Source organism: Garra rufa, chromosome 2 (genome assembly GCF_049309525.1).
Source record: "Garra rufa chromosome 2, GarRuf1.0, whole genome shotgun sequence".
NCBI classification, from domain to species: Eukaryota; Metazoa; Chordata; class Actinopteri; order Cypriniformes; family Cyprinidae; genus Garra; species Garra rufa.
In genome coordinates, this window is record NC_133362.1 from 40,483,995 (window position 1) to 40,511,713 (window position 27,719).

The 27,719-nt window shown below is 37.3% G+C and overlaps 2 protein-coding genes across 2 annotated transcripts in view; one reads left to right on the plus strand and one right to left on the minus strand.

Moving 5' to 3' along the window:
• On the plus strand, positions 1-2,799 carry tuba4l (tubulin, alpha 4 like). The gene is made up of 3 exons (XM_073834248.1): positions 1-220; positions 308-456; positions 1,822-2,799. The coding sequence occupies exons 1-3, from the start codon at positions 43-45 to the stop codon at positions 2,797-2,799; spliced, it is 1,305 nt and encodes a 434-aa protein (XP_073690349.1). The 5' UTR covers positions 1-42.
• Positions 2,800-8,956: 6,157 nt separating this feature from the next.
• Positions 8,957-27,719, minus strand: part of LOC141325950 (cullin-9-like) — a 55,578-nt gene continuing 36,815 nt past the window's right edge. Inside the window, exons 25-35 of the mRNA XM_073834669.1 lie at positions 25,826-26,198; positions 24,068-24,208; positions 23,825-23,989; positions 19,487-19,650; positions 18,592-18,685; positions 17,723-17,797; positions 17,526-17,636; positions 15,571-15,688; positions 10,501-10,634; positions 10,331-10,422; positions 8,957-10,245 (exon numbers count right to left, since the gene is read on the minus strand). Coding sequence (XP_073690770.1) covers positions 10,026-10,245; positions 10,331-10,422; positions 10,501-10,634; positions 15,571-15,688; positions 17,526-17,636; positions 17,723-17,797; positions 18,592-18,685; positions 19,487-19,650; positions 23,825-23,989; positions 24,068-24,208; positions 25,826-26,198 — 1,687 coding nt within the window. The 3' untranslated portion in view covers positions 8,957-10,025. The remainder of the gene's footprint in view (positions 10,246-10,330; positions 10,423-10,500; positions 10,635-15,570; positions 15,689-17,525; positions 17,637-17,722; positions 17,798-18,591; positions 18,686-19,486; positions 19,651-23,824; positions 23,990-24,067; positions 24,209-25,825; positions 26,199-27,719) is intronic.

Sequence of the window (27,719 nt, forward strand, 5' to 3'; positions counted from 1 at the left end):
AGGGAGTGTATCTCTATACATATTGGTCAAGCAGGTATCCAGATGGGTAACTCCTGCTGGGAGCTGTACTGTTTGGAGCACGGCTTCCAGCCGGATGGAACCATTGTTGGTGATGGCAGTACACTGGCTGATTCTTCCTTTGGCACTTTCTTCAGTGAAACCGGTGCTGGGAAGTACGTTCCTCGTGCGGTTTTCATTGATCTGGAGCCGACAGTTGTTGGTAAGACAGACCCCCCTAGTCAGGCTCTTTATCTTAAAGAATGTTGTTCTTGTACTTCTACTGTAACTCCCCTCATTTGAAATGCAGATGAGATCCGAAATGGACACTATCGACAGCTGTACCACCCTGAGCAGCTCATCAGTGGCAAGGAGGACGCAGCCAATAATTACGCTCGTGGTCACTATACCATCGGCAAAGAGATTGTAGACTCCGTGCTTGACCGGATGCGCAAAATGGTGAGTTTACACTTGATAAAGGTTCTCAATATAATGTTTTAATGACACTTTATCAATCAGCCATATTGGTGGCACTAAATGTAAACTATGCCACTCAAGCAAATGAAACTTGGATAATTTGCTGATTATTGCTAAGGTGAAGACACTGCAGGTGAATAGTGTTAAAAAAAAGGAGGGGGAGTGTTTTTGTGTGCAGTGTCTCCCTTAAAATGTTCAATTATTGTCACGTTTTTGGCTGTACTAATTGGTTGGAAAAACCATAGTATTATAGACTGCACGCTAAAAAACTGAGGAACAATGGGTGTTTGTAGCTGGCCAAACTGAACCAGGATTTCCAGGACAGTATCTTGACAACATTAATGTTTTGTTGTTGTTTCCAGTCAGGTATGTGACTAAATATTAGGCTAATATCTTAATGCTGCTGGTATGTATCTTCACCACCTAGTTTTTAAACTAAAACTTTGTCAAAAACTTTTGTTCTGTTGTTTAGACTGTATAAATTAGCAGAACGTAGTATTAAGCAGTACATTAACCGTGCAGTCAATGCTGTTGTTTACATTTTGAGTGTGGCCATGCATCCAGGTAACTGACCAAATTGTGATGCAGGTGCAAACCATTGATTGCCATCTACAGTTCATTGACACTCCTTTAACATGCATGACTCTACATTGTGCAAAAGGCTCATTTAGAGTGGGGAAAGGTTCTTCATTAAATGTTCACCAAGTTCTTTAGGGAATGGCAATGGGGAACATTCAAGAGTGTAGTGACCCTTTAAAGCAGGGGTTCTCAACTCTGGCCTGAGAGATCTATTTTCCTGCAGAGTTTAGGCCCAACCTTGATCCAAACTCCTCTGCCTGTAACTTTCTAGTGATCCTAAAGACCTTGATTAACTTCACGTTTTCTAACTTCAGGTGTGTTTGACTTGGGGAGCTGAACTCTGCAGGAAAATGGATCCCATGGGCCAGAGTTGAAAACCCCTGCTTTAAAGCATGGCTGGGCAATGTCTGTCCTGGACGGCCACTGTCCTGCAGAGTTTAGCTTCAACCCAAATCAAACACACCTACTTATAACTTTCTAGTGATCTTGAAGCTGCTAAGCTTGTTTACCTGTTTGATTAGAGTAGGAGCTAAATCAGGCATGGGCAAACTCATTCCTGGAGGGTCTGTGTCTCTTCAGAGTCAACCCAGATAAAACACACTTGCCTGTAGCCCTCTAGTACTCCTGAAGACACCTGATTGGTGTGTTTGATCAGGGTTGGGACGGCCTTCCAGGACCGAAGTTGTCCAGCCCTGCTTTAGTCTCTTGCAGAATTCCTGTCTGGATCTGACTTCTCCCCTCCCTTTTCCTTCTGGTTTCTCTCTCTAGGCGGACCAGTGCACCGGTCTCCAGGGGTTCCTGATCTTTCACAGCTTTGGTGGTGGAACGGGCTCTGGTTTCACATCTCTACTGATGGAGCGACTATCTGTTGACTACGGCAAAAAGTCAAAGCTGGAATTCTCTGTATATCCAGCCCCGCAAGTCAGCACTGCTGTGGTTGAACCCTACAACTCCATCCTTACTACCCACACTACTCTTGAGCACTCTGACTGCTCCTTCATGGTGGACAACGAAGCCATCTTTGACATCTGCAAGCGAAACCTCGATATCGAGCGTCCTTCCTACACCAACCTGAACAGGCTCATTGCACAGATCGTATCCTCCATCACAGCATCTCTACGCTTTGATGGAGCCTTGAATGTAGACCTCACTGAGTTTCAGACCAACCTGGTCCCATACCCCCGTATCCACTTCCCGTTGGTTACCTACTCTCCCATTATTTCAGCGGAGAAGGCTTACCACGAGCAGCTCTCCGTACCGGAGATCACCAACGCCTGTTTTGAGCCGGCAAACCAGATGGTGAAGTGCGACCCTCGCCGTGGAAAATACATGGCTTGCTGTTTGCTATACCGTGGTGATGTGGTTCCGAAAGATGTGAACGCCGCTATAGCCAACATCAAGACGCGGCGCTCCATCCAGTTCGTAGACTGGTGTCCCACAGGGTTCAAGGTGGGAATTAACTACCAGCCGCCCACTGTCGTCCCGGGAGGGGATCTGGCCAAGGTGCAGAGGGCCGTCTGCATGCTGAGTAACACCACTGCTATTGCGGAGGCGTGGGGCAGATTGGACCACAAGTTTGACCTCATGTATGCGAAGAGGGCTTTTGTGCACTGGTATGTGGGTGAAGGGATGGAGGAAGGCGAGTTCTCTGAGGCCCGAGAGGATATGGCTGCCCTGGAGAAGGACTATGAGGAGGTTGGTGCCGATTCCACTGAGGAAGGTGTGGAGGATGAAGAGGAGTATTAAGTATGCAAAGTGTTTGTATATTAAGTAAATAAACTTGAAAGCATGTGAACCCTTTTGGTTTTGTTCTTTGACTAGTTTTGCTTTCATGACCTTGATCACTTGGGGTTTGGGGAGCTCGATTGGTGTTATGTCCAATCAAATACCTACTATAGTGACTAACAGGTGTCATCCTAGTTTTACCCACTTCGGTCTCTGTGAAACATGACCCAATCAGAAAAAATGGTTCTGATTTGAGTTAAAGGGAATGGTTTTTTTTTTTTTTTTTTTTTTTTTTTCCCCCCAAGGCCAGCACATACAATATTCATATCATTATGATAGAACTTTTCATTCTGGACAACTTTGCATCTAAAACCACTGCTGCCAATCATTTAATCAATGTTAAATGATTGAAATGTAAAAAAAACCCTACTTTTGCTAACTAGTTTTCCACTCAAATCCAAAAAAATATGCAAAATGCTGCTGGGGTGTAAAGTCTTTAAATCGGTGCTCTTTGGTCGCGGGAATCTTTACAAATCTTCAAAAAAACTACTCAGACCAAGGCACTCGAAAATCTTCTTAAGAATAAAAAGCCTTTATTCACATGGCTTAACAATTAAAAACAGATAACATGCACCGACGCGTTGCGGCTAACTTGCCTTCATCAGGGTGTAAGTTTACAAACACACTCAGAGTCCATTTAAACAATCAATTAATCACATGACATGGTCACCTGATTAGGTATCAAGACAGCACAGAGACATACTTTTTACAATTATAATCCTACCCAATAAAGGAGTTTATAACAATTCAAATGGAAAAAAAAAAATATATGTAACATATGACTATAAATTGACTCTGAGTGTGTTTGTAAACTTACACCCTGATGAAGGCAAGTTAGCCGCAACGCGTCGGTGCATGTTATCTGTTTTTAATTGTTAAGCCATGTGAATAAAGGCTTTTTATTCTTAAGAAGATTTTCGAGTGCCTTGGTCTGAGTAGTTATTTTGTAGTTTTCCACTCAATCTGGGAAAAAAAACAGTACAATTCTCAGGACTCTCTAGGTCAGAGGTTCTCAACTCTGGCCCTCGAGGTCCACTTTCCTACAGAGTTTACCTCCAACCTTGATCAAACGCACCTGCCTGTAACTTTCTAGTAATGAAGAGCTTGATTAGCTTGTTCAGGTGTGTTTGATTAGGGTTGGAGCTAAACTGCAGGAAAATGGACCTCGCGGGCCAGAGTTGAGAACTCCTGCTCTAGGTAAATAAAAAAAAAAAAGAAATTTACCCTTTGGTACGGTGACGCATTGCTGCCGCACACTTATTTTTTTTCCCACTCAGCTATGTCGTTATAACGAGATCTTTTCTCGTAAAAACGACATCTTTTCTCGTAAAAACGACATAATTTTCTCGTTAAAACGACATCTTTTCTCGTAAAAACGACATAATTTTCTCGTTAAAACGACATCTTTTCTCGTTAAAACGACATCTTTTTCTCGTAATAACGACATAATATGTCATAAAAACGATCTGATGTTCCTGTTATAGATGATATGATTATGTTATGTGAGGGAGCTAAGCGTTTGTCCGCGCTGCCTTCGCCACAGTCCTGACCTAAAGGAGGATGCACGCTGCTGGAGTTATATAGAAATACACTGTTTTAATCATTTTAATGTAATGGTTTCAATTGTAGCAGCTGTTTATTAGGATTAATCTCCATACTAATTTGCCCTTAGACCCAGAGGATTTAAGATGATCAGATCAAAAGTGTTATTTCTGACTCTGAGCTTGGAATATTATTTGGATGAAAGTTTGATTTTACAAAAAATTTAAATAGTATCAGAAAATAAATTTAAAAAATGACACACGGTTTGATCGTGTTATGATTATGATGATTTCGTTCTGTTTAAAAAATGAAAATAAATAAATAAAGCCATTCAGATTTTTGTTCATGAAAAGAGTGCTTAATATTTGTGCGTGAGCAGCCCGGAAAAGCCACTTTTCGACTCAGCCTGTCTTTACGGTCTGTCCCATCATGCAGAATAATGTTCGTCTGATGTACCGCTCTGCAAATTAGTCACAATAACGTTTCTTTGCAAGTCTCATATATAAAGCGCACTGCACTTCTCGGGTCGGCGGTACCAGCGCGATCCCTTACATTGTGATTACAGAGCAAAGAAATATAAATGTCTGCTTTATTTTATGTACTTCCACAATAACAACAAAACGTTACAAATTGCCTTTGTAAAAATACAGGGTGCGCTCTCGCAATTTATGTCTCTCTATGCAGCTTGAAAGGTCTACTTCAATAAAAGAATCGAAAACAAAATTGTGTTTATTTAATTCGTATAAATCCAACAAGAGGTAGGTAGTAATGTACAGTCTTTCCCGTGTGAGTTCATTATCTGTAACCATTGTGCTTACACTCAGAGCCAGCGCAGCATATTTCCACAGTATAATCCAGATGAAAAACCGGATTCGTGGCTTGATTCAGCTAAAGATAAAATTTAATAATATATAATAAATAATGTATACTGTGTATATAATCATACTAAGTATCAAGACAGCCCAGGCATGTTAAATTAATATTCAAGCAATAAGCTCATGTGTTTTACCCATGAACAAAAATACGAAGAATCAAGCTTTTCGTTTTTCCGTTTCTCAAACAAAATGAAATAATAATAATAATAATAGGCTACTCAAATTGTAGCCTACTCAAATTGTTATTATGCTTATTATTATAATATTATTATTAATATTAATAACTCAAATAACTCAAATTGTTATTGTGCTTATTATTATTAGGCGTATTATTTTTTTATTATAAAATCTTATTTAAGATAATCAAAACTATTAATTCTGAATAATCACATTTTTGATTGATTTAACAGCAAATCGAAATACGAGCAGAAATAAATAAATAGAATTCATAATAAGAAAAATATAATAATAGGCCTAATAATAATTATAGTAATAATAATGATAGGTTATTATAATAATAGATTATTATATTAATCTATTATTAATATAATAATAGATTATTATTATTAATATTATAATAATTATTATTATTATTATTATTATTATTATTATTTCGTTTTGTTTGAGAAACAGAAAAACGAAATTAAGCTAGATTTGTTTGTATTTTTGTATTTGTATTTATTCTGCATGAGTTGAAAAATGGCTTTTCATTGCCGCCCACTTATAATTAAAGCATAGCTCTCTTTTTACCCACGGACAAAAATACTAAAAGGTAGTTATTTTTAAACTTAATTTTTTTTTTCATTCATTTTGTCCATTTTTGAAACAGAACGAAATTATTATTATCATAATACAATCAAACCGTTTGTCATTTCTATTTTATTTCTTTATAATCGTAGGCCCTATTTCAATTTTCTGTGAAATCAAACTTTCATCCAAATAATATTCCAAGCTCAGAGTTGATTATTCAGAAATAACAGTTTTGATCTGATCATCTTAAATCCTCTGGGTCTGAGGGCAGATTGGAGATTAATCCTAATAAACATGCCGCTACAACTGAAACCATTACATTAAAATTATTAAAACAGTTTATTTCTATATATAGCTGCTAGTGTATTCTAACTCCAGCAGCGTGCATCCTCCTTTATGTCAGGACTGTGGTAAAGGCAGCGCGGACAAACGCTTATAACATAACATCTCATAACATAATCAATGATTGTTATTATTAATCATATCAGATCGTATGACATAATATGTCGTTATTACGAGAAAAAGATGTCGTTTTAACGAGAAAATTATGTCGTTTTTACGAGAAAAGATCTCGTTATTACGAGAAAAGATGTCGTTTTAACGAGAAAATTATGTCGTTTTTACGAGAAAAGATGTCGTTTTTACGAGAAAAGATGTCGTTTTTACGAGAAAAGATGTCGTTATAACGACATAGCTGAGTGGGAAAAAAAATAAGTGTGCGGCAGCAATGCGTCACCGTACTTTGGCAAGCTGTAACAGGGTTGTTTAGAAAAGGGACCTGGCTAAATTTACCCAAAAGCCTAAAGGAAAACTCAAAACTTTATAAAACCTGGTGAGCACATGCTAAAGGTGATTCTAAACAAGCATGCATAGGAGATCGGACCACATGTGGCGCTATAGCAGTCATAAACCGTACAAAAATATCACATTTCTATGGCAAATTACCTGGATTTGCCAAAAATGCTTTTTTTAAAAATCGATTTAGGCGGTGCCATATTTGCTTAAGTGCCTTAAAGCGCTTGAACCCCTGTAATCACTGCTTGCAGCTGTTTTATGTGCATCATTCAGGTATTCGGAGTGTACTTTTTCTTTATACACACTATATACACAATAGTGCATCAGGTAGGTGGACTGGGACTTATATTCTGCAGCTCCACAGAGATTGGTGACATGACATTTACAGCTTGGGTAATTGGCACAAACAACTTTGCAGCAGAGTGCCTGATGGCAAAGATGGCAGATTTCAGGTCGTCAAAATATAGTTTGCGTATCTGACTCAGAGTATTCCATGTCAGTTGTTATGTTAAATAAAGCTTGCATAAAATTTTATTTGCATTTAAATAAAACATGTCAACGTGACACTACAGCTCATATTATCCTCTCATGCAGTTATAAATGCAGCGCTTTGACTGAACCACTTCTAGTTTAGCTGCACGAGATGAGAACACTTTTTATAAATTTCTGAGTCATGAAAGAGTCTGCATTTCTTTACTGTAATGCGCTTAAAATCTGCAACGATGCGTTCCTGTCATTTATCACACATGCACACTTCGATAAGATGACAGAAAGCGGGCTATTGCGTTTACATGCCGCCCAAAATCAGGGTAAAAGGAAAAAACTACCTCTGCCGACCGGTTTATGCTTACACCGATTATGACCTCACTCCGGTAAAAGAAAACGGGTTACCGCGGCTCTTGAAGCACATGCGGCTTAAAAACGTGCATGTAAACGCTCTCAGTGAGAAGAATGGAAACGCGAATGAAAAGCTATATCACACTTTAAAGGATATTACACACCTCCTTCCCTGGTGAAAAAAACAGCTAAAACCAGCCAACCAGCCTAAGCTGGTTAGTCGGCAGACTGGTTTTAGAGGGGTGTCGGCCACTTTTCGGTCTTAGCTGGTCAAGCTGGAAAACCACCAGCTAAAACCAGCCACTTCCAGCTTAAAACAGCTAAGACCAGCCAACCATCATAGGCCGGTTTTAGCTGTTTTTTTCAGCAGGGTTGGCTCAACTTAGCTTTTTCAGGCTAGAACACATCCTGTCTTAATCAGTGTTGGGGTTAGGGCAAGTAACGCAAGTTACGTAATACTTTTTCCAAGTAACTAGCAAAGCAACGCATTAATTGACAAGAAAGTATCAGTTACTTTTTGCAAAAGGGTAACGCCAGTTCCTTCCCCCCTCATTTATTGATTAAAAGCTCTTCAGTCCCCATGTTGAGAGAAATTGTGAGTAAGATGTTACTTTAGTTCTAGAATAAATGTGAACATGCAACAAAATCTCACTTACTAAAAAAAACAGATACAGTACTCCTCAAAATGAATAAAAACAGTGAAATTCAACGCAAACCTGCAATAATTAAATGTTAAATACAAATACCCTTGATGTGTTTAATCCCATTTTATTAATCGATGTCTTTGCTGCCAAACTTCGATGATCCAATTCATCCATACTAATATGCAAAAATTACTCAAGATAATCTAACATTTGTTTACCTTTTTATTGCTGAAGAGTTGACAATTTTTCTTCTGCGGTCTACTGTACAGATGTGAATTTACGTTTCTCTAAGCCTGAGGCTTTTGGTGTGAGAAGGCTTTTACATTTGCCAAAAATAGAACTTTTTATATTAAAAACAAACAAGCAAGCCCTGCCCAGATGTAAAAAGTAATGCAAAAGTAACGTAACGCATTACTTTGCATAAAAAGTAACTAAGTAATGTAATTAGTTACTTTTTTATGGAGTAACTTTCTTTTAAAAGCAACACTAGTCTTAATGCTCACTGAGGTTTCTGAACTACTAAGGGGACATTCACTAAGCATGACTTCTAAGGTTAAAAGCAATTAAATGGAGTGCCGTTTCCTCCTCTCTGCTTGATTTTTGAAAGTTTTTCTTTGGCTACTGTTGCACACGGATGCAAACAACAACAAATAAAAAAAACCCATGTACACTCAATTTGAAGAAAAGCATTTATTTTGTGAGCTGAAGTTGAGCAACTTCTTTTTAAGTTGAACAGAGAAAACATTTCAGAAGATGGACAGTATATGAATATATAGGTATCTCAATTCAAAACTGGACTGTGGAAGATATTTTATATCTCCATCTCTATACAAGTGAACATAAACATGTCCAAAAAAGAATTAAAACGTTTTTTTTTTTGTTGTTTGTTTGTTTTAAGGAAGAAACTGAACAAAGCGATTAAGGTATGTTTTGCTTAGCAAATAATGCGACGAGCTACAATACTTTAAATATTTATTGCCATTACATCTTAATGAGACAGGCTAAAGTAAAATGTTTTGAGTTTGTAGGATCGCGGCACCTGACACAACCAGCAGGTCATTGAAGCACCGTCCTCGTCACGGACTGTAGTCGTTTTTCATGCAGCCCTTAAAAACGGATGCTGATGTTTTTCTCTTTTCGAAATCTTTGCAAATATTTCCAAATGCTTACAATCATTCAAATGCTGATCCACCAACTTAACGCCATATACAAAGGCATTTAAAGGAATTTAAAATGGAATAAAGGCAAGTGCTTTAGGTATTCTGTAACTAAATACACAATGCCGACATCGTTGACCAGATATAAAAAAAAAAAAAAAAAAAAAAAAAAGGGTTTCTTTAATGTTCTAACATCCCTTCTTTTTCAATTTTTGACCAAGAAAAGTAATTTGTTAATAACAAAACATAAACATAATACCTCTACAACATAACATCATTAATTAAGATCCTTCATTGAACTTAAAGTACCCTCATCAGCCATGAACCAAGTTACAATTTCGAAAGTTATTGAAACTGCAGCATAAACCTAAATAAACATGAAATACCACTTTCGGTGTAACGATGAATTTACGCTAGGGCTCAAAGTAGGTGCTAAGTGCGAAGCAAAGACCACGTTACAGAAAAACGTACTCCAAAATCTGGATCTCCATAACCTTTTTCCGTTCTTATATGGGTGTGATATTCGTAGTGTCTACTTTTACACTGGCAGGCATCATGTAAGCATTGTGTATCACTCTCAGCATCATTTAGTCAAAAGGGCTGAAGTCCCTCTCTAAGTTTTCAGATTCGTCATCATCAGAAAAGAAGTCATCATCATCTATGTCTTCTTCGTCATAATCCTCGTGCCATTCTGGAACGTATTCATCATCATACTCGTCATCTTCCTCTGCTTCATCGCCAGGATCCTCGCCGGCGTAGTTGTTGTTATCAGAGTCTCCAGACTCAGAGCCTCCATCAGATTTGGGCCTGAAATAATCATAAAAAGGGTAAAGCTTGTGTACTTTTTAGCAGAAGTCAGTTGTGTTTTTTCTGTAAATGTTTGAGGGCTCACTCTTTGTTGGTGTCTGTGTGGTTAGCCAGGTTAGAGGCCTGTGCTGTCTCCTGGTCTGGCCCAGTCTTGGACTGATATCCCACACGGAAGTCCTGCCCAAAAAGATGGTCAAATGTGTGCTTCGAAGGCTTTTGTTAAACCCTAAAACAATAATATAGGAGTAGATTTACCTGAGTGGAGTGCTGGAGGATGGCCACAAGACGCTCCTGAATTCGGCGAATGAGCTCCAGGCCAGTATTTAGGTGTTCAGGTTTTAGGAGTCGAACACAGGATGCAAGATCAGTGCACTGCAGCAGCGTCTCCTCTGAAACCACAATCGCAACCAATGCATCAGGACTAAACACTGAATTAGAGCACAACAGTCACAACGGGTTTTGGAACTAAAAATCCACCCAGGTCTTCATATGTGGGCCATTCTTCAGAATTGGAACAAACTGTTTTCCCACAACCCAAAAACACATATAAAAAGCATTAAAGATTTCAAATCTTAGGCCGTGTTCACACTTGGCGTCTTTTTTTGACAAGAAAAAGTTGAAAATGGCGCTTTTTTAGTTTCAAAAAAATCTAGCAGCGCTGCAGCAGAGGGCATCTTTTTGTTGCAATAACAACAGCATTTTTGCCTCTCATTTTGATAGGACAATATTTAGACAAGAAGCGAAGTGGGAGAGAGAGGGGACGGGATCGGGAAAGGTCTGTGAGCCGGGACTCGAAAAAGGGATGCCGAAGCGCAACGGCGCTAGTGTACGTGTCGATGTGCGGCTCAAGAAGCGATCGGCGCTGCACGTCGGTTTTGAGTTAAGTTAATGAGGCGGCGAATGTCTGTTCAACAGTAAAATAAAAGTATAACTACCGGCACCTTTCCCATTTTTTCCTTGTGGTTCTTGTTGTTATGGAAACGACAGGTCTAGCTACTCGCTTGTCATTGGTCAGCTGTCAAAAAAGCGCTTGACGTAGGGCATTTTCTTCAGAAAAGTTACAAAAAGTTAAACTTTTTTCAACTTGAAAAGACGCTCTGAGCTGCAGAAAAAGACGCCGGCGGTGGCGTTTAAAAAAAACGCTCAGGACTTTTTTAAAAACATGGTTTACCCCATAGGATTTTAATGTAAAACGGACGACGGCAGTTAAAAAAAAAAAGACGCCAAGTGTGAACACGCCTTTAGATGTTTACAAAGATCCTTTTATTATCTATTGAAACCCACGATAATGTTTAAAATATCAGTGAGCTTAATATATATTAAATCATCATTTAGTGGGCACTTGCAATTGTGAGGTGGCTGTCCCGAACCTTAAAACCCTAAATTAATTAAAAAGACATCTTTGTTTTTTTGCGTGTCATCCCATAAAATTGTCACTACCGAAACGGACACGAATGAAACATTTGGCGAAGTGTTGTTAGTGACATCTTTTTTTTTTGGGGTGTTATCCCATAAAATTGTCACTACCGAACCGGTTACGACTGAAACCATTTGGTGAAGTTTCGGTAGTGACATCTGTTTTTTTGGGTGTTATCCCATAAAATTGTCACTACCGAACCGTTACGACTGAAACCATTTGGTGAAGTTTCGGTAGTGACATCTGTTTTTTTGGGTGTTATCCCATAAAATTGTCACTACCGAACCGTTACGACTGAAACCATTTGGTGAAGTTTCGGTAGTGACATCTGTTTTTTTGGGTGTTATCCCATAAAATTGTCACTACCGAACCGGTTACGACTGAAACCATTTGGTGAAGTTTCGGTAGTGACATCTGTTTTTTTTGGGTGTTATCCCATAAAATTGTCACTACCGAACCGTTACGACTGAAACCATTTGGTGAAGTTTCGGTAGTGACATCTGTTTTTTTTGGGTGTTATCCCATAAAATTGTCACTACCGAACCGTTACGACTGAAACCATTTGGTGAAGTTTCGGTAGTGACATCTGTTTTTTTGGGTGTTATCCCATAAAATTGTCACTACCGAACCGTTACGACTGAAACCATTTGGTGAAGTTTCGGTAGTGACATCTGTTTTTTTGGGTGTTATCCCATAAAATTGTCACTACCGAACCGGTTACGACTGAAACCATTTGGTGAAGTTTCGGTAGTGACATCTGTTTTTTTTGGGTGTTATCCCATAAAATTGTCACTACCGAACCGTTACGACTGAAACCATTTGGTGAAGTTTCGGTAGTGACATCTGTTTTTTTTGGGTGTTATCCCATAAAATTGTCACTACCGAACCGTTACGACTGAAACCATTTGGTGAAGTTTCGGTAGTGACATCTGTTTTTTTGGGTGTTATCCCATAAAATTGTCACTACCGAACCGGTTACGACTGAAACCATTTGGTGAAGTTTCGGTAGTGACATCTGTTTTTTTGGGTGTTATCCCATAAAATTGTCACTACCGAACCGTTACGACTGAAACCATTTGGTGAAGTTTCGGTAGTGACATCTGTTTTTTTGCGTGTCATCCCATAAAATTGCCACTACCGAACCGGTTACGACTGAAACCATTTGGTGAAGTGTTGTTAGTGACATCTTTTTTTTTGGGGTGTTATCCCATAAAATTGTCACTACCGAACCGGTTACGACTGAAACCATTTGGTGAAGTTTCGGTAGTGACATCTGTTTTTTTTTGGGTGTTATCCCATAAAATAGTACCAGTGTTGGGGAAAGTTACTTTTAAAAGTAATGCATTACAATTTTGAGTTACTCCCTAAAAAAGTAACTAATTACGGTACATAGTTACTTTTTATGGAAAGTAATGTGTTATGTTACTTTTTTGTTACTTTTTAAATCTGGGAAGGGTTTGCTTGTTTGTTTTTAATATAAAAAGTTCTATTTTTGGCAAATGTAAAAGCCTTTTCACACCAAAAGCCTCAGGCTTAGAGAAAAGTAAATTCACCGCAGAAGAAAAAATGGCAACTCTTCAGCAATAAAAAAAAAAAAGAAAACAAATGTTAGATTACCATGAGCAATTTTTGCTTATTAGTATGGATGAATTGAATCATCGAAGGTCGGCAGCAAAGACATCGATTAATAAAATGGGATTAAATGCATGAAGGATATTTGTATTATTTAACATATTTAATTATTGCAGGTTTGCGTTGAATTTCACTGTTTTTATTCATTTTGAGGAATACTGTATCTGTTTTTTAGTGAGTGAGATGAATTAATGCATGTTCACATTTATTCTAGAACTAAAGTAACATCTTACTCAAGATTTCTCTTGGGGAACATGGGGACAGTAGAGCTTTTAATCAATAAATGGGGGGAAAAAGTAACTGGCATTTAGCTTACTTGAAAAAGTAACTCAGATATTTTCTTGTCAATTAAAAAGTAATGCGTTACTTGAAAAACTCAATATTATTACGTTACTTGTAATGAGTTACACCCCCAACACTGGTCACTGGTTTCGGTAGTGACATCTTTGTTTGAGTGTTATCCCATAAATCTGTCACTATCATAATGGTCACGACTAAAACATTTGGTGAACTTTCGGTAGTCATCTTTTGTCAACATGTCCTCATTGTTTCGGTAGTGAAAAAAGGTAACACGCAGTCCTTTATTTGGGGGAAATAAACAATTTTAATAGTTATGCAAATCTGTAGTACTTTAGTATGTTTTAGATGTCATGATAGTGTTTGGTTCAGTGTATATTCAAACTAATGAATCAACTTTTTTGCTTAATTGTTATGGATTTACCTCCGAAAGCTTTTCAATAAAACAGAAAAATATATTTATGAAGACATCAAAAAATCTTAATTTGATCAATATAACTATTCTTACTTAATTATATATTACCATGTTTCAATAGTGACATTTTTGGGGAGAGGACAAATATTAAAAAACTTTCCAAAAATACAATATGAGAATTAACTGCACAACACTACAAATGTGTACCTCGGATATTATACAAGTTGCATACATACACAAATTTGTGTAAAAATACTTTTTTTCCCCCAAGACGTTTCCAACTCTTAAAACCAATTCTGTAGAATGGCCCATACATATTTTCCATATCCTTTTTGAGTGATTATCAATGAAGTTATTAATCAATATAAAATCTCTTATACTTCAGTTGATTAAAGTTATGAGTTATACCATATATTAGTAGTATAAATTAAAATGTATCAAGCTATTGGAATGTGCTTTCAGGTTTACTGTGAGTGCGTAGATCATGGACGTCATCAGGGCCTCTCGTCTACGTAATCAACTCTTACTCATAACTCATTGTCTGCGTGTTTTGGGAACAGTACCTGATAAGAATGAGAGCCTAGCTATTTAACCTTGAAGTAGACAAGCGCTTCTCTATGTATGTGTGTTGGTATCTGTCTGCACAGGACCGCTCTCAATGGAGATTTATAACGGCACGCAAGGAGGGAATACACAGATGAAGATCTTCCCCAATACATGTGAGGCAGATATACGTCTTGACCTCTAATCGCTTGTCACCTAAATAACCTTTAGAGATATGCAGTTAATGTGTTGTACGTCTCTTAAGATTTACTTGTTTAACAATTTGACCAATCCGAATCCTAGTACGCAGAGCGGCCTAGAGCGTGTTGAAGCTGACTTCTGCTCATGAAACGGCAAACTATTTTCTTTTTTCAAAAGTGTACATACACTTGTTAAACTGCCCGCTGTTCTTCAGAAAAAGTCCCACAAATTCTTTGGGTTTTCAGCATCAGTGATCGTTTGAACCTTCTGTAATAGTTGCACGAGTCCCTCAGTGTGAAAAGATGGATCTCGAAATCATACAGTCATTGTTGGAAAGGGTTCAAATACACAACAATGCTGAAAAACCAAAGAATTTGTGGGACCTGAAGGATTTTTCTGAAGAACAGCAGGCAGTTTAACTGTTCAGGACAAACAAGAGACTCATGAACAGTAAACAAGGTAGCAACATTCATTCAAGTAACAACATAGTTTTAAGAATCAAGTTTTGAACAGGGTTATTTTTATAAATTCAGCTATTATTTCTTCTTGTGGACTATATGTAAACATCTTTTATGTGAAATATCTTATTCAGGTCAGTACTAAATAAAAAAACAACATGCATTTTGTATGGTCCCTCTTATTTTGCTAAAATAATTAACCATTTTTTAAACCTTTGACTTGATAAATGTTTCACTATGGAAAATGTGAATGGGAAAAACATTTCCGTCACTGTTGCACTCTATTGGCAAATGTTTTTAAAGTTTCTTGTAAGACATTCGCAAAAGCAATGAGTGCAGAGTGAGTTTTCTCTAACACTAACCAAGTAGGATCTGCAGGGCGTTAGTATGAAGGTCCAGAGCTTCTGTCTGTTGCTCCATCACATCCATCTTCTCAGTGTCCTGGTTGTAATAGCTGTAAACACACGAGTACGCCAGCACCTACACGACAAATTACACAAATACAACAATAAGCATAAAGTAAACAACAGGAAATATTGAAAATAAAATAATAACACTTTACAATAAGGCTCATAAGTTAGGTAAGGAATAATTGAATTTGGTCTGTTGAATTCTTAGAAAATAGTGCACAAACAAAGTGTTAACCTACATTATTTCCTAAGAATTCAACGGACCGAAGTCGATTATTCCGCTTGTACTGTGGTTACCACACATCAAGACATCGATCAGATGAAATACTTTAAGACATTCGTCCGGTTTCTCTCCTTAAACTATTGAGAGTAGGATTAATTTCTTACGCAGCTCATCCAATGCCTTTGATGCCAATTCCAAAAAGGTCATTTTAGACCTAGTAATGACAGGACAGATTGGCAGCATCGTCTTTACTAATAGCAAAACTTGAAGTTCATTTTCTTCAAGACCAAGCTGTTGTTACCTCGCTTGTGAGAAATGTCATGTAGTTTGTAGTTGTTAATAATCAGAACAGCGCTAACAACATTAGCGCATATGCTAATGTGTGTGCAAATTGTATGTGTGTGCGTCTTTAAGGGAGAGAGAGTGGGAGAAATGGAGTATGTGCTTTCTGTACATAATAAAACTTCATATTGTGGCAAAAACATGGAGGTAATCTGTCGTTTTTATCCTGTTGTTTACTGTATTTATTTGTTTGGCCTGTGTTGTTGTGGGTTTTGGTTATTTTGCTGTTTTGGGCTGTAAGGACCTTTGACATAACTGAAATGGTGTGGCGAAGTGATATAGACATGTAAGTTAAGTCAAGAGCTGCCTGGAACTACGTTCACCATGCGTTTTCCTGAATATAATGCACACCATTAGAACGTTCATCAGCCAATCAGATTCAAGCATTCAACAGCGACCCTGAATGCTTGAATCTGATTGAACGACAATGGCCAAACAAATAAATACAGTATACAACAGGATAAAAATGACAGATTATTTTTTTTATGCTTTTGCCACAAAATGGCGCTTTATTATATACGGAAAGCACATACTCTATTTCTCCCACTCTCTTCCTTACAGATGCTCACACATACAGTTTGCACACACGTTAGCATACGCGCTAATTTTGTTAGCACTGCTCTGACGATTAACAACTGATTAAAAACAGTTCTCACAAGCAAGGTAACAACAGCACTGTCCCTGAAGAAAATAAACTTAAAGTTTCACTATTAGTAGAGACGCTGCTGCTGATCAAATGTAAGAGACACAGACTCAGAAAGGTTATTCACAAGCTTAATCTCTCTCCCTCTCTCCGTCTGTCTGTCTATCTATCTAAACTTCATTATTAACTGCATTAGTTTGCTATCAATGGCTCAAGTGTCGTTACTAGGTCTAAAATGACGTTTTGGAACTAGCAACGAGGGTGTCGGATGAGCTGCGTAAGAAATTAATCCTACTCACAATAGCACTTTACGGACAAAAAAATGGATGAATGTCTGGAAATATATCATCTGATCGATGTCTTGAGGTGTGGTATAATGCACACCCAAGGTGTAACGACCGCAAATTTTTGAGAATTCAACGGCCCGCCGTCCATTGTCCTTTATTACATTAGTAAACATGAACTAAGAATGAACAATACTTCTGTAGCATTTATTAATCTTAGTTAATTTCACATTAGTTAACGCACAGTAAACTAACATGGACAAACTGTATTTTTCCTATTAACTAACATCAACACAGATTAATAAATAGAGTTATAAATGTATTGCTCATTGTTCATTCATGTTAGTTAATGTTAACAAATGACACCTTATTGTAAAGCGTTACTATTAAAATTAAAGCCATTTAATATTCCCACCTTTCGAGCTTGGGCAAGAATCTTGCAGGCGTCGATCACAAACGTCAAAGACTTCATCTGTAAAGCTTCATTTATAGAAAACACCTTGTTCTCCAGATTGATCGCAAAGTCCTGTGGAAAGCAATAGACAGATATTTACATAGTAACCTTGTAAAGAAAAAAGTATTCAATTAATGTGACAAATGCCTCCAACAAACCTTGGCTTGGTTATGAAATGTGCATCTCTCATTGTAGTCTTGGAACTTCTTTTCTTGCCTTGCAGCTTTACTGACCTGTGATTGCATATTAATATAAAGGACATTCAGGGCTGGACTTGCAATTAAATTGTAAATTACAATATTGCAATTAGTTAAAATTAGTATCTTCGGTTTTAAATGTAGGTGGAAAAGTAGTTTTTTTAGAAATACGTTCAAACATTTTATTTAATAATGAATGAACTGGCACTTTCAGAAATCTGAATGTTCATGGAAGTCTTGTGTGGGCCTTTTTTGTCCGGAAGACCTATCGTTTCATGTGACCACGATAATATTGAGACAGGATTGCTATCGCGATACCACAATACTGATAATACCGTTACATCCCTAGTGCATATAAAATAAAAATCATTCTTCCTTGTGCTCAATCAGTGAAAAAAAAAGTGTTTGCATACTGCAATCAGTCTTTATGGAAGATTTTTATCAATCAAAATATGAATCAATGTGAAAATAGCCATTTATGTATCAAGTATTCTACTATTATAATCACATGTATATAGAGCCTCAAAGAGAAAGGAATGTGCAGCCATTACAAAAATATATGGCAAAGCTACACCTCCTGTTTTAACTTCAGACGAAATTTATGAGGCCGCCCCCATTTCACTTAATATAAGTTGAGGCCTCCTGTCTGCTTCTTGAAAACAGATTGGAGTCACAGCCAAAAAAGGTAAGGTAGAGCATGTGAAAAAGTGTATAATAGATCATCTCTGCTTCATTATCTCATAAAAAAAGTTTAACTTCTGGCATCAAAACCTTAAGACTTTGAGAGTGAATTTCTCACAGAAGCCAAAACATCTTTTGAAGACACTTACCATAGCTGAGCAGTTGTAATAATCTTTATGCGTTGGTTTCCATGGCTTCAGACATCTCCAGCAAAATCCATGATTACATTTGGCACACGTCATACTACATAGAAAAAAAGATAGAAGGTATACATTTAGTATTGAAGTTAAACGTTACACGCAGTGATGGACAAAATTGTTAGTATTTTCACCAGCTAAAAAATGGTTTTAAGTCCAGTGAGATATTTGTTTGCACAAGGAGTCTGACAACAGATCTCTTCATCATCATCCAGTCTGTCTGGAATGGCATGAAGAAACAGAACAAACTGAGACAGACTTAATCCAGAAGAACTGTGGCAACGTCTCCAAGAAGCTTCAAGAGACCTACTGTACCTGCAAAGCTACCTGAAAAACTATGCACAAGTGCACCTAAGGCGAAAGCTGCTTTAAATGCAAAGGATGGTCACACCAAATGTTGATTTAATTTAGTTAACAGAAGTTAATTGATGAAGAAAATATATTTATAACATTATTTTTGACAGCATCCTCATCAAGCACCTAAAAGTTTTAACATTACTGTAGCTTTGCAGGTAGGTCTCTTGAAGCATCTTGGAGATGTTGCCACAGATTTTCTGGATTTGGTCTGTCTCAGTTTGCTCTGTTTCTTCATGTCACTCCAGACAGACTGGATGATGATAATGAGATCAGATCTCTGTGTGGAGCACTGGCTGTTGTCAGACTCCTTGTGCAAACAAAAATATCACTGGATTATTACAATTAATGACAAAATGAATGTTTGGAAATGCAATCTGTTCAGCAAAACCATTTTTTAGCTGGTGAAAATACTAGTGGCCTAATAATTTTGTAATTAATAATTAATAGTTCTCTGATAAATAATATGAGCCATTTGCGCATGTATACTCACTGTAGGCAACCCTCGTTTTTCTCAATCTGGGCCTGGCAGCTGGGGCATCGTTTGGATATAAGTTTGGCCAGATGTTTACTCTGTGCTTCCATACTCATTCCCTCATAATAGCCTCCGTCATCCATCCACTGAGACATGTGACTGCAGCTGGCTGGGTAGTGCGCCTGATGATTGGACAGGTGTAAATCATTGCTGAATCTGAATCATTTCAGAAAACCAAGGCTTACTATCTATCGACTAGCTTATTGATTAATCTAAACAACTAATTTCCCACACAAAAAAAGCTACAATTTTACATAAGAACATTTTATTGTCAACAAAGGCCTGCAGAAGGGTGCCAACTTAGTGACTTTGGACACTAGATTTAGCGATTTTTTAGACCCCCTTAGTGACTTTTTTCCAAAAAATACGGCTAGCGACAAATCTAGCAACTTTTTGGACAAACCTCATTTAGTTTCTAAAACTCTCCGGTACTGCTGCACGAGTGCGAGGTTGTGCTTTTCCAGTGCGCACCTCTGTACAGTGAGCGGCAAAGAAGCAGAACTTTCAGACAAAAAAAAAAATATTATGTTGCTTCTAACTCTTAACTGCAAGTATAGCCAAATCACAGCACAGCCATTGTCTTAATCATATGTGCATTTTATTTCATGTCGTGATTATGAATAGGGTTGCAAAAAAGTGGAAAATTTCCAGTAAATTTTGGAAACATTCCAGAAATTTTGGAAACTTTGCAGAATTTTTTGGAATCTTGCATGGATTTTTGAAAAGTTTCAGAAAATGTTCCACCCCTTTGCAAACCTAATTATGAATCAGGATTTAGATGTAGATTAATATCTTAGAGAACCGGTTAGGTGGTTTTAATGGGCTGTGTTTCAGTCACTATTTCATATATATCCCGTTGTCTAACAACAGAAACGGTAAAATATCTCAATATATCTCTGAGATACATCTCATAGTGCAGAGATGGAGTTTGAGACACCCCACACGTGTAAATAATAACAGTTCCTGTGGAACGGCATACTGTGAACAGAGCTGCTGTGAGACGCACGTACGTAACCTACACGCATGTAAATAATTGACGCACATATTTTAAACCTGCATCGAATATATTTATTTAACTGAATCATAGCATTTGTAAATTCACATTTATGCTTAATATATAATGCAGCCTTGGAAACAGTCTAATAATGCGTTTCATGGATTCTCGTCCGTGAAATGCGCCACTTCCGGTATTTTGCTGGTTAGTCGACGCAGAAAAAATAAAAGATAAAATAAAAATCAAACAGTTTATTACAGGTATGTGCCAAAAATTAAGAATATTGAGAGAAAGTCCATTTATTTCAATAATTTGTTTCAAACAGTGAAACTTGTATGTTATATTAGTTCACTACACACAAAGTAAAACATTTCAAGCCTTTATTTGTTTCAAGTTTAATGATCATGGATTAAAGATAAAAAAAAAAAACAAATCCAGTATTTCACAAAATTAGAATATCATGACAAATTTCAACATTGTAGGCTCCCTGTGTCCCAATCTAGCGCAATTTCCTCAGCCTTTAAATTGTTTCAGTCTGGCTTAGTACTGTAGGCTTCAGAATCATGGGGAAGACTGCTGACTTGACGGTTGTGCAGAAGACCATCATTGTCACCCTCCATAAGGAGGAAAAGTCTCAAAAGGCAATTGCAAAAGAAGCTGGATGCTCACAGAGTACAGTATCGAAGTATATTAACAGAGTGTTAAGAGGAAAGGAAAAATGTGGCTGGAAACGGTGCACAAGTGACAGGGATGACCGTAGCCTTGAGAGGATTGTCAATCACGGGCGGTTCAGAAATCTGGGGAAGCTTCATAAGGAGTGGACTGAGGCTGGTGTCAGTGCATCAAGAACCACCACATACAGACGTCTGCATGACAGCGGCTACAGCTGGACAATTCCATGCGTCAAGCCACTCATGAACCAAAAACAAGGTCAGAAGCGTCTGTGCTGGGCTAAAGAGAAAAAGTACTGGTCTGTTGCCCAAATTTTGCATTTCATTTGGAAATCAAGGTCCCAGAGTCTGGAGGAAGACCGGAGAGGCACAAAAGTCAAGCTGCTTAAAGTCCAGTGTGAAGTTTCCACAGTCAGTGATGGTTTGGGGAGTCATGTCATCTGCTGGTGTGGGTCCATTGTGTTTTATCAAGTCCACAGTCAACGCAGCTGTCTACCAGGACATTTTAGAGCACTTCATGCTTCCTGCTGCCGACAAGCTTTTTGGAGATGATGATTTTATTTTCCAGCAGGATTTGGCACCTGCCCACAAAGCCAAAACTACCAGTACCTGGTTTAATAGCCATGGAATAACTGTACTTGATTGGCCGGCAAACTCCCTGACTTAAACCCCATTGAAAATCTATGGGGTATTGTCAAAAGGAAGATGAGGGAACAGAGACCCCGAAATGCAGACGAGCTGAAGGCCAATATCAAAGCAAGTTGGGTTACCATAACACCTCAACTGTGTCAAAGGCTGGTTGCCTCCATGCCACGCCGCCTTGATGCTGGAATTAGTGCAAAAGGAGGCCCAACAAAGTACTGAGGAATACAGTACATTAACGCACTTTTCAGAAGGCCAACATGTGTTTAAGTTCCTTTTTTTATAGGTCACATGAAATATTCTAATTTTGTGAAATACTGGATTTTTTTTTTGTCTTTAACCCTCAAAGACCGAGACAGCCGCCGGCGGCTAAAAATAACTATTGTTCTTAAATGTTTAAAAACTTTTGAACCGCTAATCCAATTTGAATGCTTTAAAAAGTATCGTAAAGTACAGAGTCTACTCTTTTCAGTGATATCGCATTTGTCTCATTCAGAGGCTCCGTGGTAAGCGTGATTACGTCATCACATTTCCTCAGCACTGATTCGTCAGATGAAATCAATACGTTTTGGTCCTCTGAGCCAAACAGGAACGATTGTTGATGCTTAGTCCCACCCCTGTGCCCCGATTGGTTCAAACTGTCATCTATTCAACCAATAAACATAGGTTTTGGTCTTTTGAACCACCGATTAGTATGTTTCTTTGCAGATCTGAACAGACGCAAAGTGAAAGCAAAGTGCGTCTTGCGTGCATGAAAACAAACGCAAAATAACACATTTGCATGACAGCATTCTTTGAAAATGTACAGAAATACTCACGACAGAGCCCTTTGACGTAAAACAAACCAAAAACAAGGATGAAACAGCAGTAGATATCGGATAAAGCACTGGAATGTGGGTTTTCGGTCACTAGGCGATGTCCCGGTAAAATAGATTCCGACGCAGACTACAGCCAGCAGATCCATCTATTTGGTTGTTATATTATGTGACTAATTATTATATAGTTTTTAAAGATTATTTGTACTATTTTTTCGGTTGCACTCTGTATATTTCTCTCTCATTTTGTGTGTAGTTTGTGAATAATTTGGATTGTTTATTTTTTTGTTGCACAAGACAATTTGTGCAATTTTTCTTGTGCTACTTTCTACACTATTTGTGTTTATTGTTCATCTTTTGGATTAAGAATATATTTATCTGAAAAAGTAAATTATTTTTACTGTGTTTTGCTATTATTTAACACTGTTTCTGCGATGACTTTACTCCTGAAACGTTTTTGGACAGGTCTATATTGTCAATAAACGAAATGGGCCTGTTTTTCACTGAAAAGCGCCTAAATAATATTGTAATAATTGGCTATAACTTGCTTGGGGAATGTTATATATAGACAATTTTATTTGGAAGTGTAAAACACCTAAATACAAATTTTTAAAGAAAAAAATCCAAACTTCAGAAGTTTTTGTTTGAGTACACAGTAAAAAACACCCAATTGTTGGTAGCGTTTTTTCCTAAAATTCTGGAAATTCACTAATTTTTAGAGAAAACAAAAGGAAATTTGTAATTTTAAATTAGCTAGACATAAAGTTCAAGTTCTTATGTTTATAATGATATATGACAATTGATGCTGACTGCTAGAATAGGTCTGAAAAAACAAAGAAATATACAGGTGCCTCAGGTGCCCCAAAAATGTTCTAGGTCTTTAAGGGTTAATACATAATCATTAAAACTGAAATATTTAACTTTGTGTGTAGTGAACTAATATAACATACAAGTTTCACTGTTTGAAACAAATTATTGAACTAAATGGACTTTCCCTCGATATTCTAATTTTTGGCACATACCTGTAGAATCAACAAATGGTGACAGCCCTAAAACTTTATTGTGTGTATCTCTCAATACCTACATAATTCCCTCCTAATTCCCATTATTCACAAGCACTAATGCAGTAGTTTTTTATTTATTTTATATACTGTCAAATAAATGGCCAGATTACCTCTGGGAAGTTACAGCTGAAACAGGAAGACCAGCAACACTTAGAGCAGGTGCCAATGCTACCAATGTTCTCTTTACACAGGATCTGGTCACAGCCCTGAGGGTTGGTACACCAGGTCAGGTTGGAGCAGCACTCCACGAAGCCTCGCAGAAGTGCACTGTCATACTGCAGGAGAAAGCACAAGACACAAACTCATTCTCCGCTCCCTCAACCTACTTGGTATGCGTGCTGACCTGCACATACTTTGGCAATGGTGTCCTTATCGGTGAGGATGTTGTGAAAGAACTTGGAGGTGGGCTGAGCCCGACAGTCTGTGATGGGACAGTCGCAGTTCATGACCAGATTCTGTTCGATACGAGCGGTGAGGTACTCCTGCCAGCAGGACTAATGGGAAACAGAAGTAGGATGACAAAAGCACAGAGTTTAACATAACTACACATAAACGTTTAACATCTAAACTTTAAAACTGAGCCATCAGGGCATTGACCAATACATATGAAGCCAGATTTACTAATAGCTTGTGAGAGCATAAACCCTCTTTTAAAACAACTGACAGGATTTACTAAAGACACGCAGAGAAATAGTGAATAGATCAAAATGCATTTTTGAGGTTGACCTTGCATAATTGCATATGCACTTGTAAGAGTTTCTCTTTCAGACACTAAATTTATGGGGGGAGATTATGTTAATGAATCACACCAAGTGATTTACTAAAGCCATTATTTAACACCACAAAAATGCCTGTGTTCATATTTTATCCGCACCTGATTATCGTCAGCTCTGCTTGTTTGCGACAATAGTTGTGGAAATGATTAGGCTGCTTCTGCTCTCTTTAATTTGCACATTATCAGTAGATCTCCTACATAAAAATGCTTTTATGGGATTGCGCTCTCACACCAATATGCTGTTTAGTAAATCTGGCCAATGAATACTTGGACATATTTCATTTGTAGCCCAAAACTGTACTTTTAAAGACTTTATGAAATCAAAATTGGACTTTTAGTCTCTTAGCAATGGGTCATTGATATTATAAAACCTGACAAATAGTAATAAAAACTGACTAAATTAAATTTGAGCACATAAATACTTTTTCTCTTGAAAACTGAATAAAAATATTTCTAATCCTCTTGTACTAAAAAAAGTTTTTTTTTTATTTTTTTTTTTATATATAATTTATGGCATCGCCAAAGTTTGGGATTGGTAAAATTTTTAGTTGAAAAGTTTTTGGACAGTAAGATTTTAACGTTTTTTTAAAGTCTCTTCTGCTCACCAAGCCTGCATTTATTTGATCCAAAGTACAACAAAAACAGTACAATTTTAAAATATTGTTTACTATTTAAAATAATTGTTCTATTTAATTTATTTGAAAATGTAATTTACTCCTGTGATTTCAAAACTGAATTTTACAGCATCATTACTCCAGGTCACATGATCCTTCAGAAATCATTCTAATATTCTGATTTGCTGCTCAAAAAACATTTATTATTATTGGGCTGAAAACAGCTATTTTAAATTTTTTTTGTGTGTGTGTGTGTGTGTGTGGGGGGGGGGGGTTCTTAGATAAATAGAAAGTTCAGAAGAACAATTTTTTACTGAACCCTAACTTTTGAACAGGACTGTATTCACTTTGAGACAAGCCCTTTAAAATGTCCTAAAAAATTGCTGTTTCTATCCACCTTATTTATCCTGTAAGAGGGGACGCAGCCATTTCTATATTTTAATGTTTCTGGCTTTCGATCTAATCCACGTCTAGCTAAAACAGCTTTTGCTGCTTTATATTGCAAATTGGTGTGTCTTACCATATTATTTGAATGTATTATCTTAATTATGAACACAATGGTTTGTATTGCAAACAGTTTTATCATTTACTGCATGTTGTTATTCTTCTCATTATTTCCCTACAGTAGCTTATGAACTCACATTACCAGAAAACATCTTTGTGTGAATAGGACACACGTCAATACAGTGTTTAACTCCGAAAGGTTTTAGCCCTACACTCACCCTGCAGCAGTAATGCATGCAGCAGAGCATGGGAGGGGGGTCACTCTCTTTGGACTGGGAAAGGCACACAGGACATTGGGCCACGGGGCCTGGGGCCGGCTGGGGGTTGCGGATCTTGAGGCCGGCAGCCAGGACCAGGGCATCTGGGTCGTCTGTGTAGCGCTGGATCAACAAGTCCACGTTCCACTTGCAGTGTATGAGCAGATGCTCGGCCCGGTCCAGATCCAAACTCAGGGTTCCCGCCACCTGCTGGACGGTGCGCTGCATCAGCTGCTTGACCTCCTCTTGAGTCATTGTGCGACCCATGGAGAACAGCACAGCCTCTAGCACGCCGTCCTCCGGATGCTGCGGGGGAACTATAAGGCCTCCCAGGCTGCAGAGGGAGATATATAGACAAAATGTCATTATGTTGCTGTGGGTTTTAGGGAAGGGCATTTTGAAACTTAACAGCAGGCCCAAACAGAATCTGCTTCGACTTTTCCACATTTGCAGTGCTGTTTATCTGGGGAAATCTGTAGAGTGGATTTTAACATAGTAAACTTAAGAAATACTACACAATCATTGATAGCTGAAAGAATGATCACATTAGCCAAAATATTAAATAAACAAACAAAAAAAATCATCTTCTAATCTAACTGTGTGGAACTCTGCAGTGCTGTTCCATGTGGACTTGCTCATCAACATTTATTCACTTTATCCTGGTCAAATAGAGATTTTAATTGACCTGATAAGGCAATAACAGAATTATTTCTGTAAATTGATTAAAATATAATTTGTTCTTTGAAAAATACTCACTTAAAATGATATCAACTGGCACATTCTGAATAAATTTAGGGATGAAAACCCTCTTTTGGACTAGTATGAATGTTGACAAGATACTAAACCATATAGCTAAGAAGAATTTAGAAATTAAATGATTCTATTTACATAGAATAAATGAGAAACAAACATGATTCAAAATTTAAAAATGTCTTTATTTTTATTTTTTAAGTGGTAAACATAAGTTGCCTTCTTTCAAAATATCTAGCAATTTATGCAAAAATTCTGTGCTGAAGAAGCATAAGTTTTAAAAAGCACAAGCATAGATTTTTAAAAAGTGGACAAAAACGAAGAAATTTATGACGACGTTTTAGTGCCACGTTAAAAAATATTAAGACAAATCTAAAATTACGAGATTAAAGTCGAAATATTTTGAGAATGAAGTTGAAATTTAAAGAATAAAGTCGAAATTTAGAGAATAAACTCGAAATGTTTCGCGAATAAAGTCGAAATTTAGAGAATATAGTTGAAATTTAGACAATATAAAGTCGAAATGTTGAGAAAAAAGATAAAATTTGAGAATAAATTCGAAATTTAGAGAATAAAGTCAAAATGTTTCGAGAAAAAAAGGCGAAATTTGAGAATAAAGTTGAAATTATGAAATTAAATTGTAGCAATTAAAGTTATAATATTTTGAGAGTATAGCCTGCGCATGCAAATAGTCTGGATTGGGAGCACCGGGAGAAGAATTTATATGAATATATGTGGGATTATTAGCAGAAATCCTACCATGTGTTATACTCGCAGATACAGTATGCTTGGAAATAATATTTCACGTCTTGAATTGCATTCATTAGGCCATTTTATACCCAATAATAGCAATAAGCTTTCAAAATCCATCAGTTTTTTAGCTCTTTAATGTGGTGGGACAGATCGCTGTGTTCATGTGAATCAATCGTCATTTGTTTCATTAAATTATACTGTTTTCTTTGTGAAAATTCCACCGCCTACTCCGCAAAAGTGTCTGTGGCGTCCAATCTTTCATTCCTCACATATATTTAATTAAAAACAACCATAAAACATTGTAAAGGTTAAAGTGGACTCTAACTTGTTAACTTAAGTTTTATATGTTTTT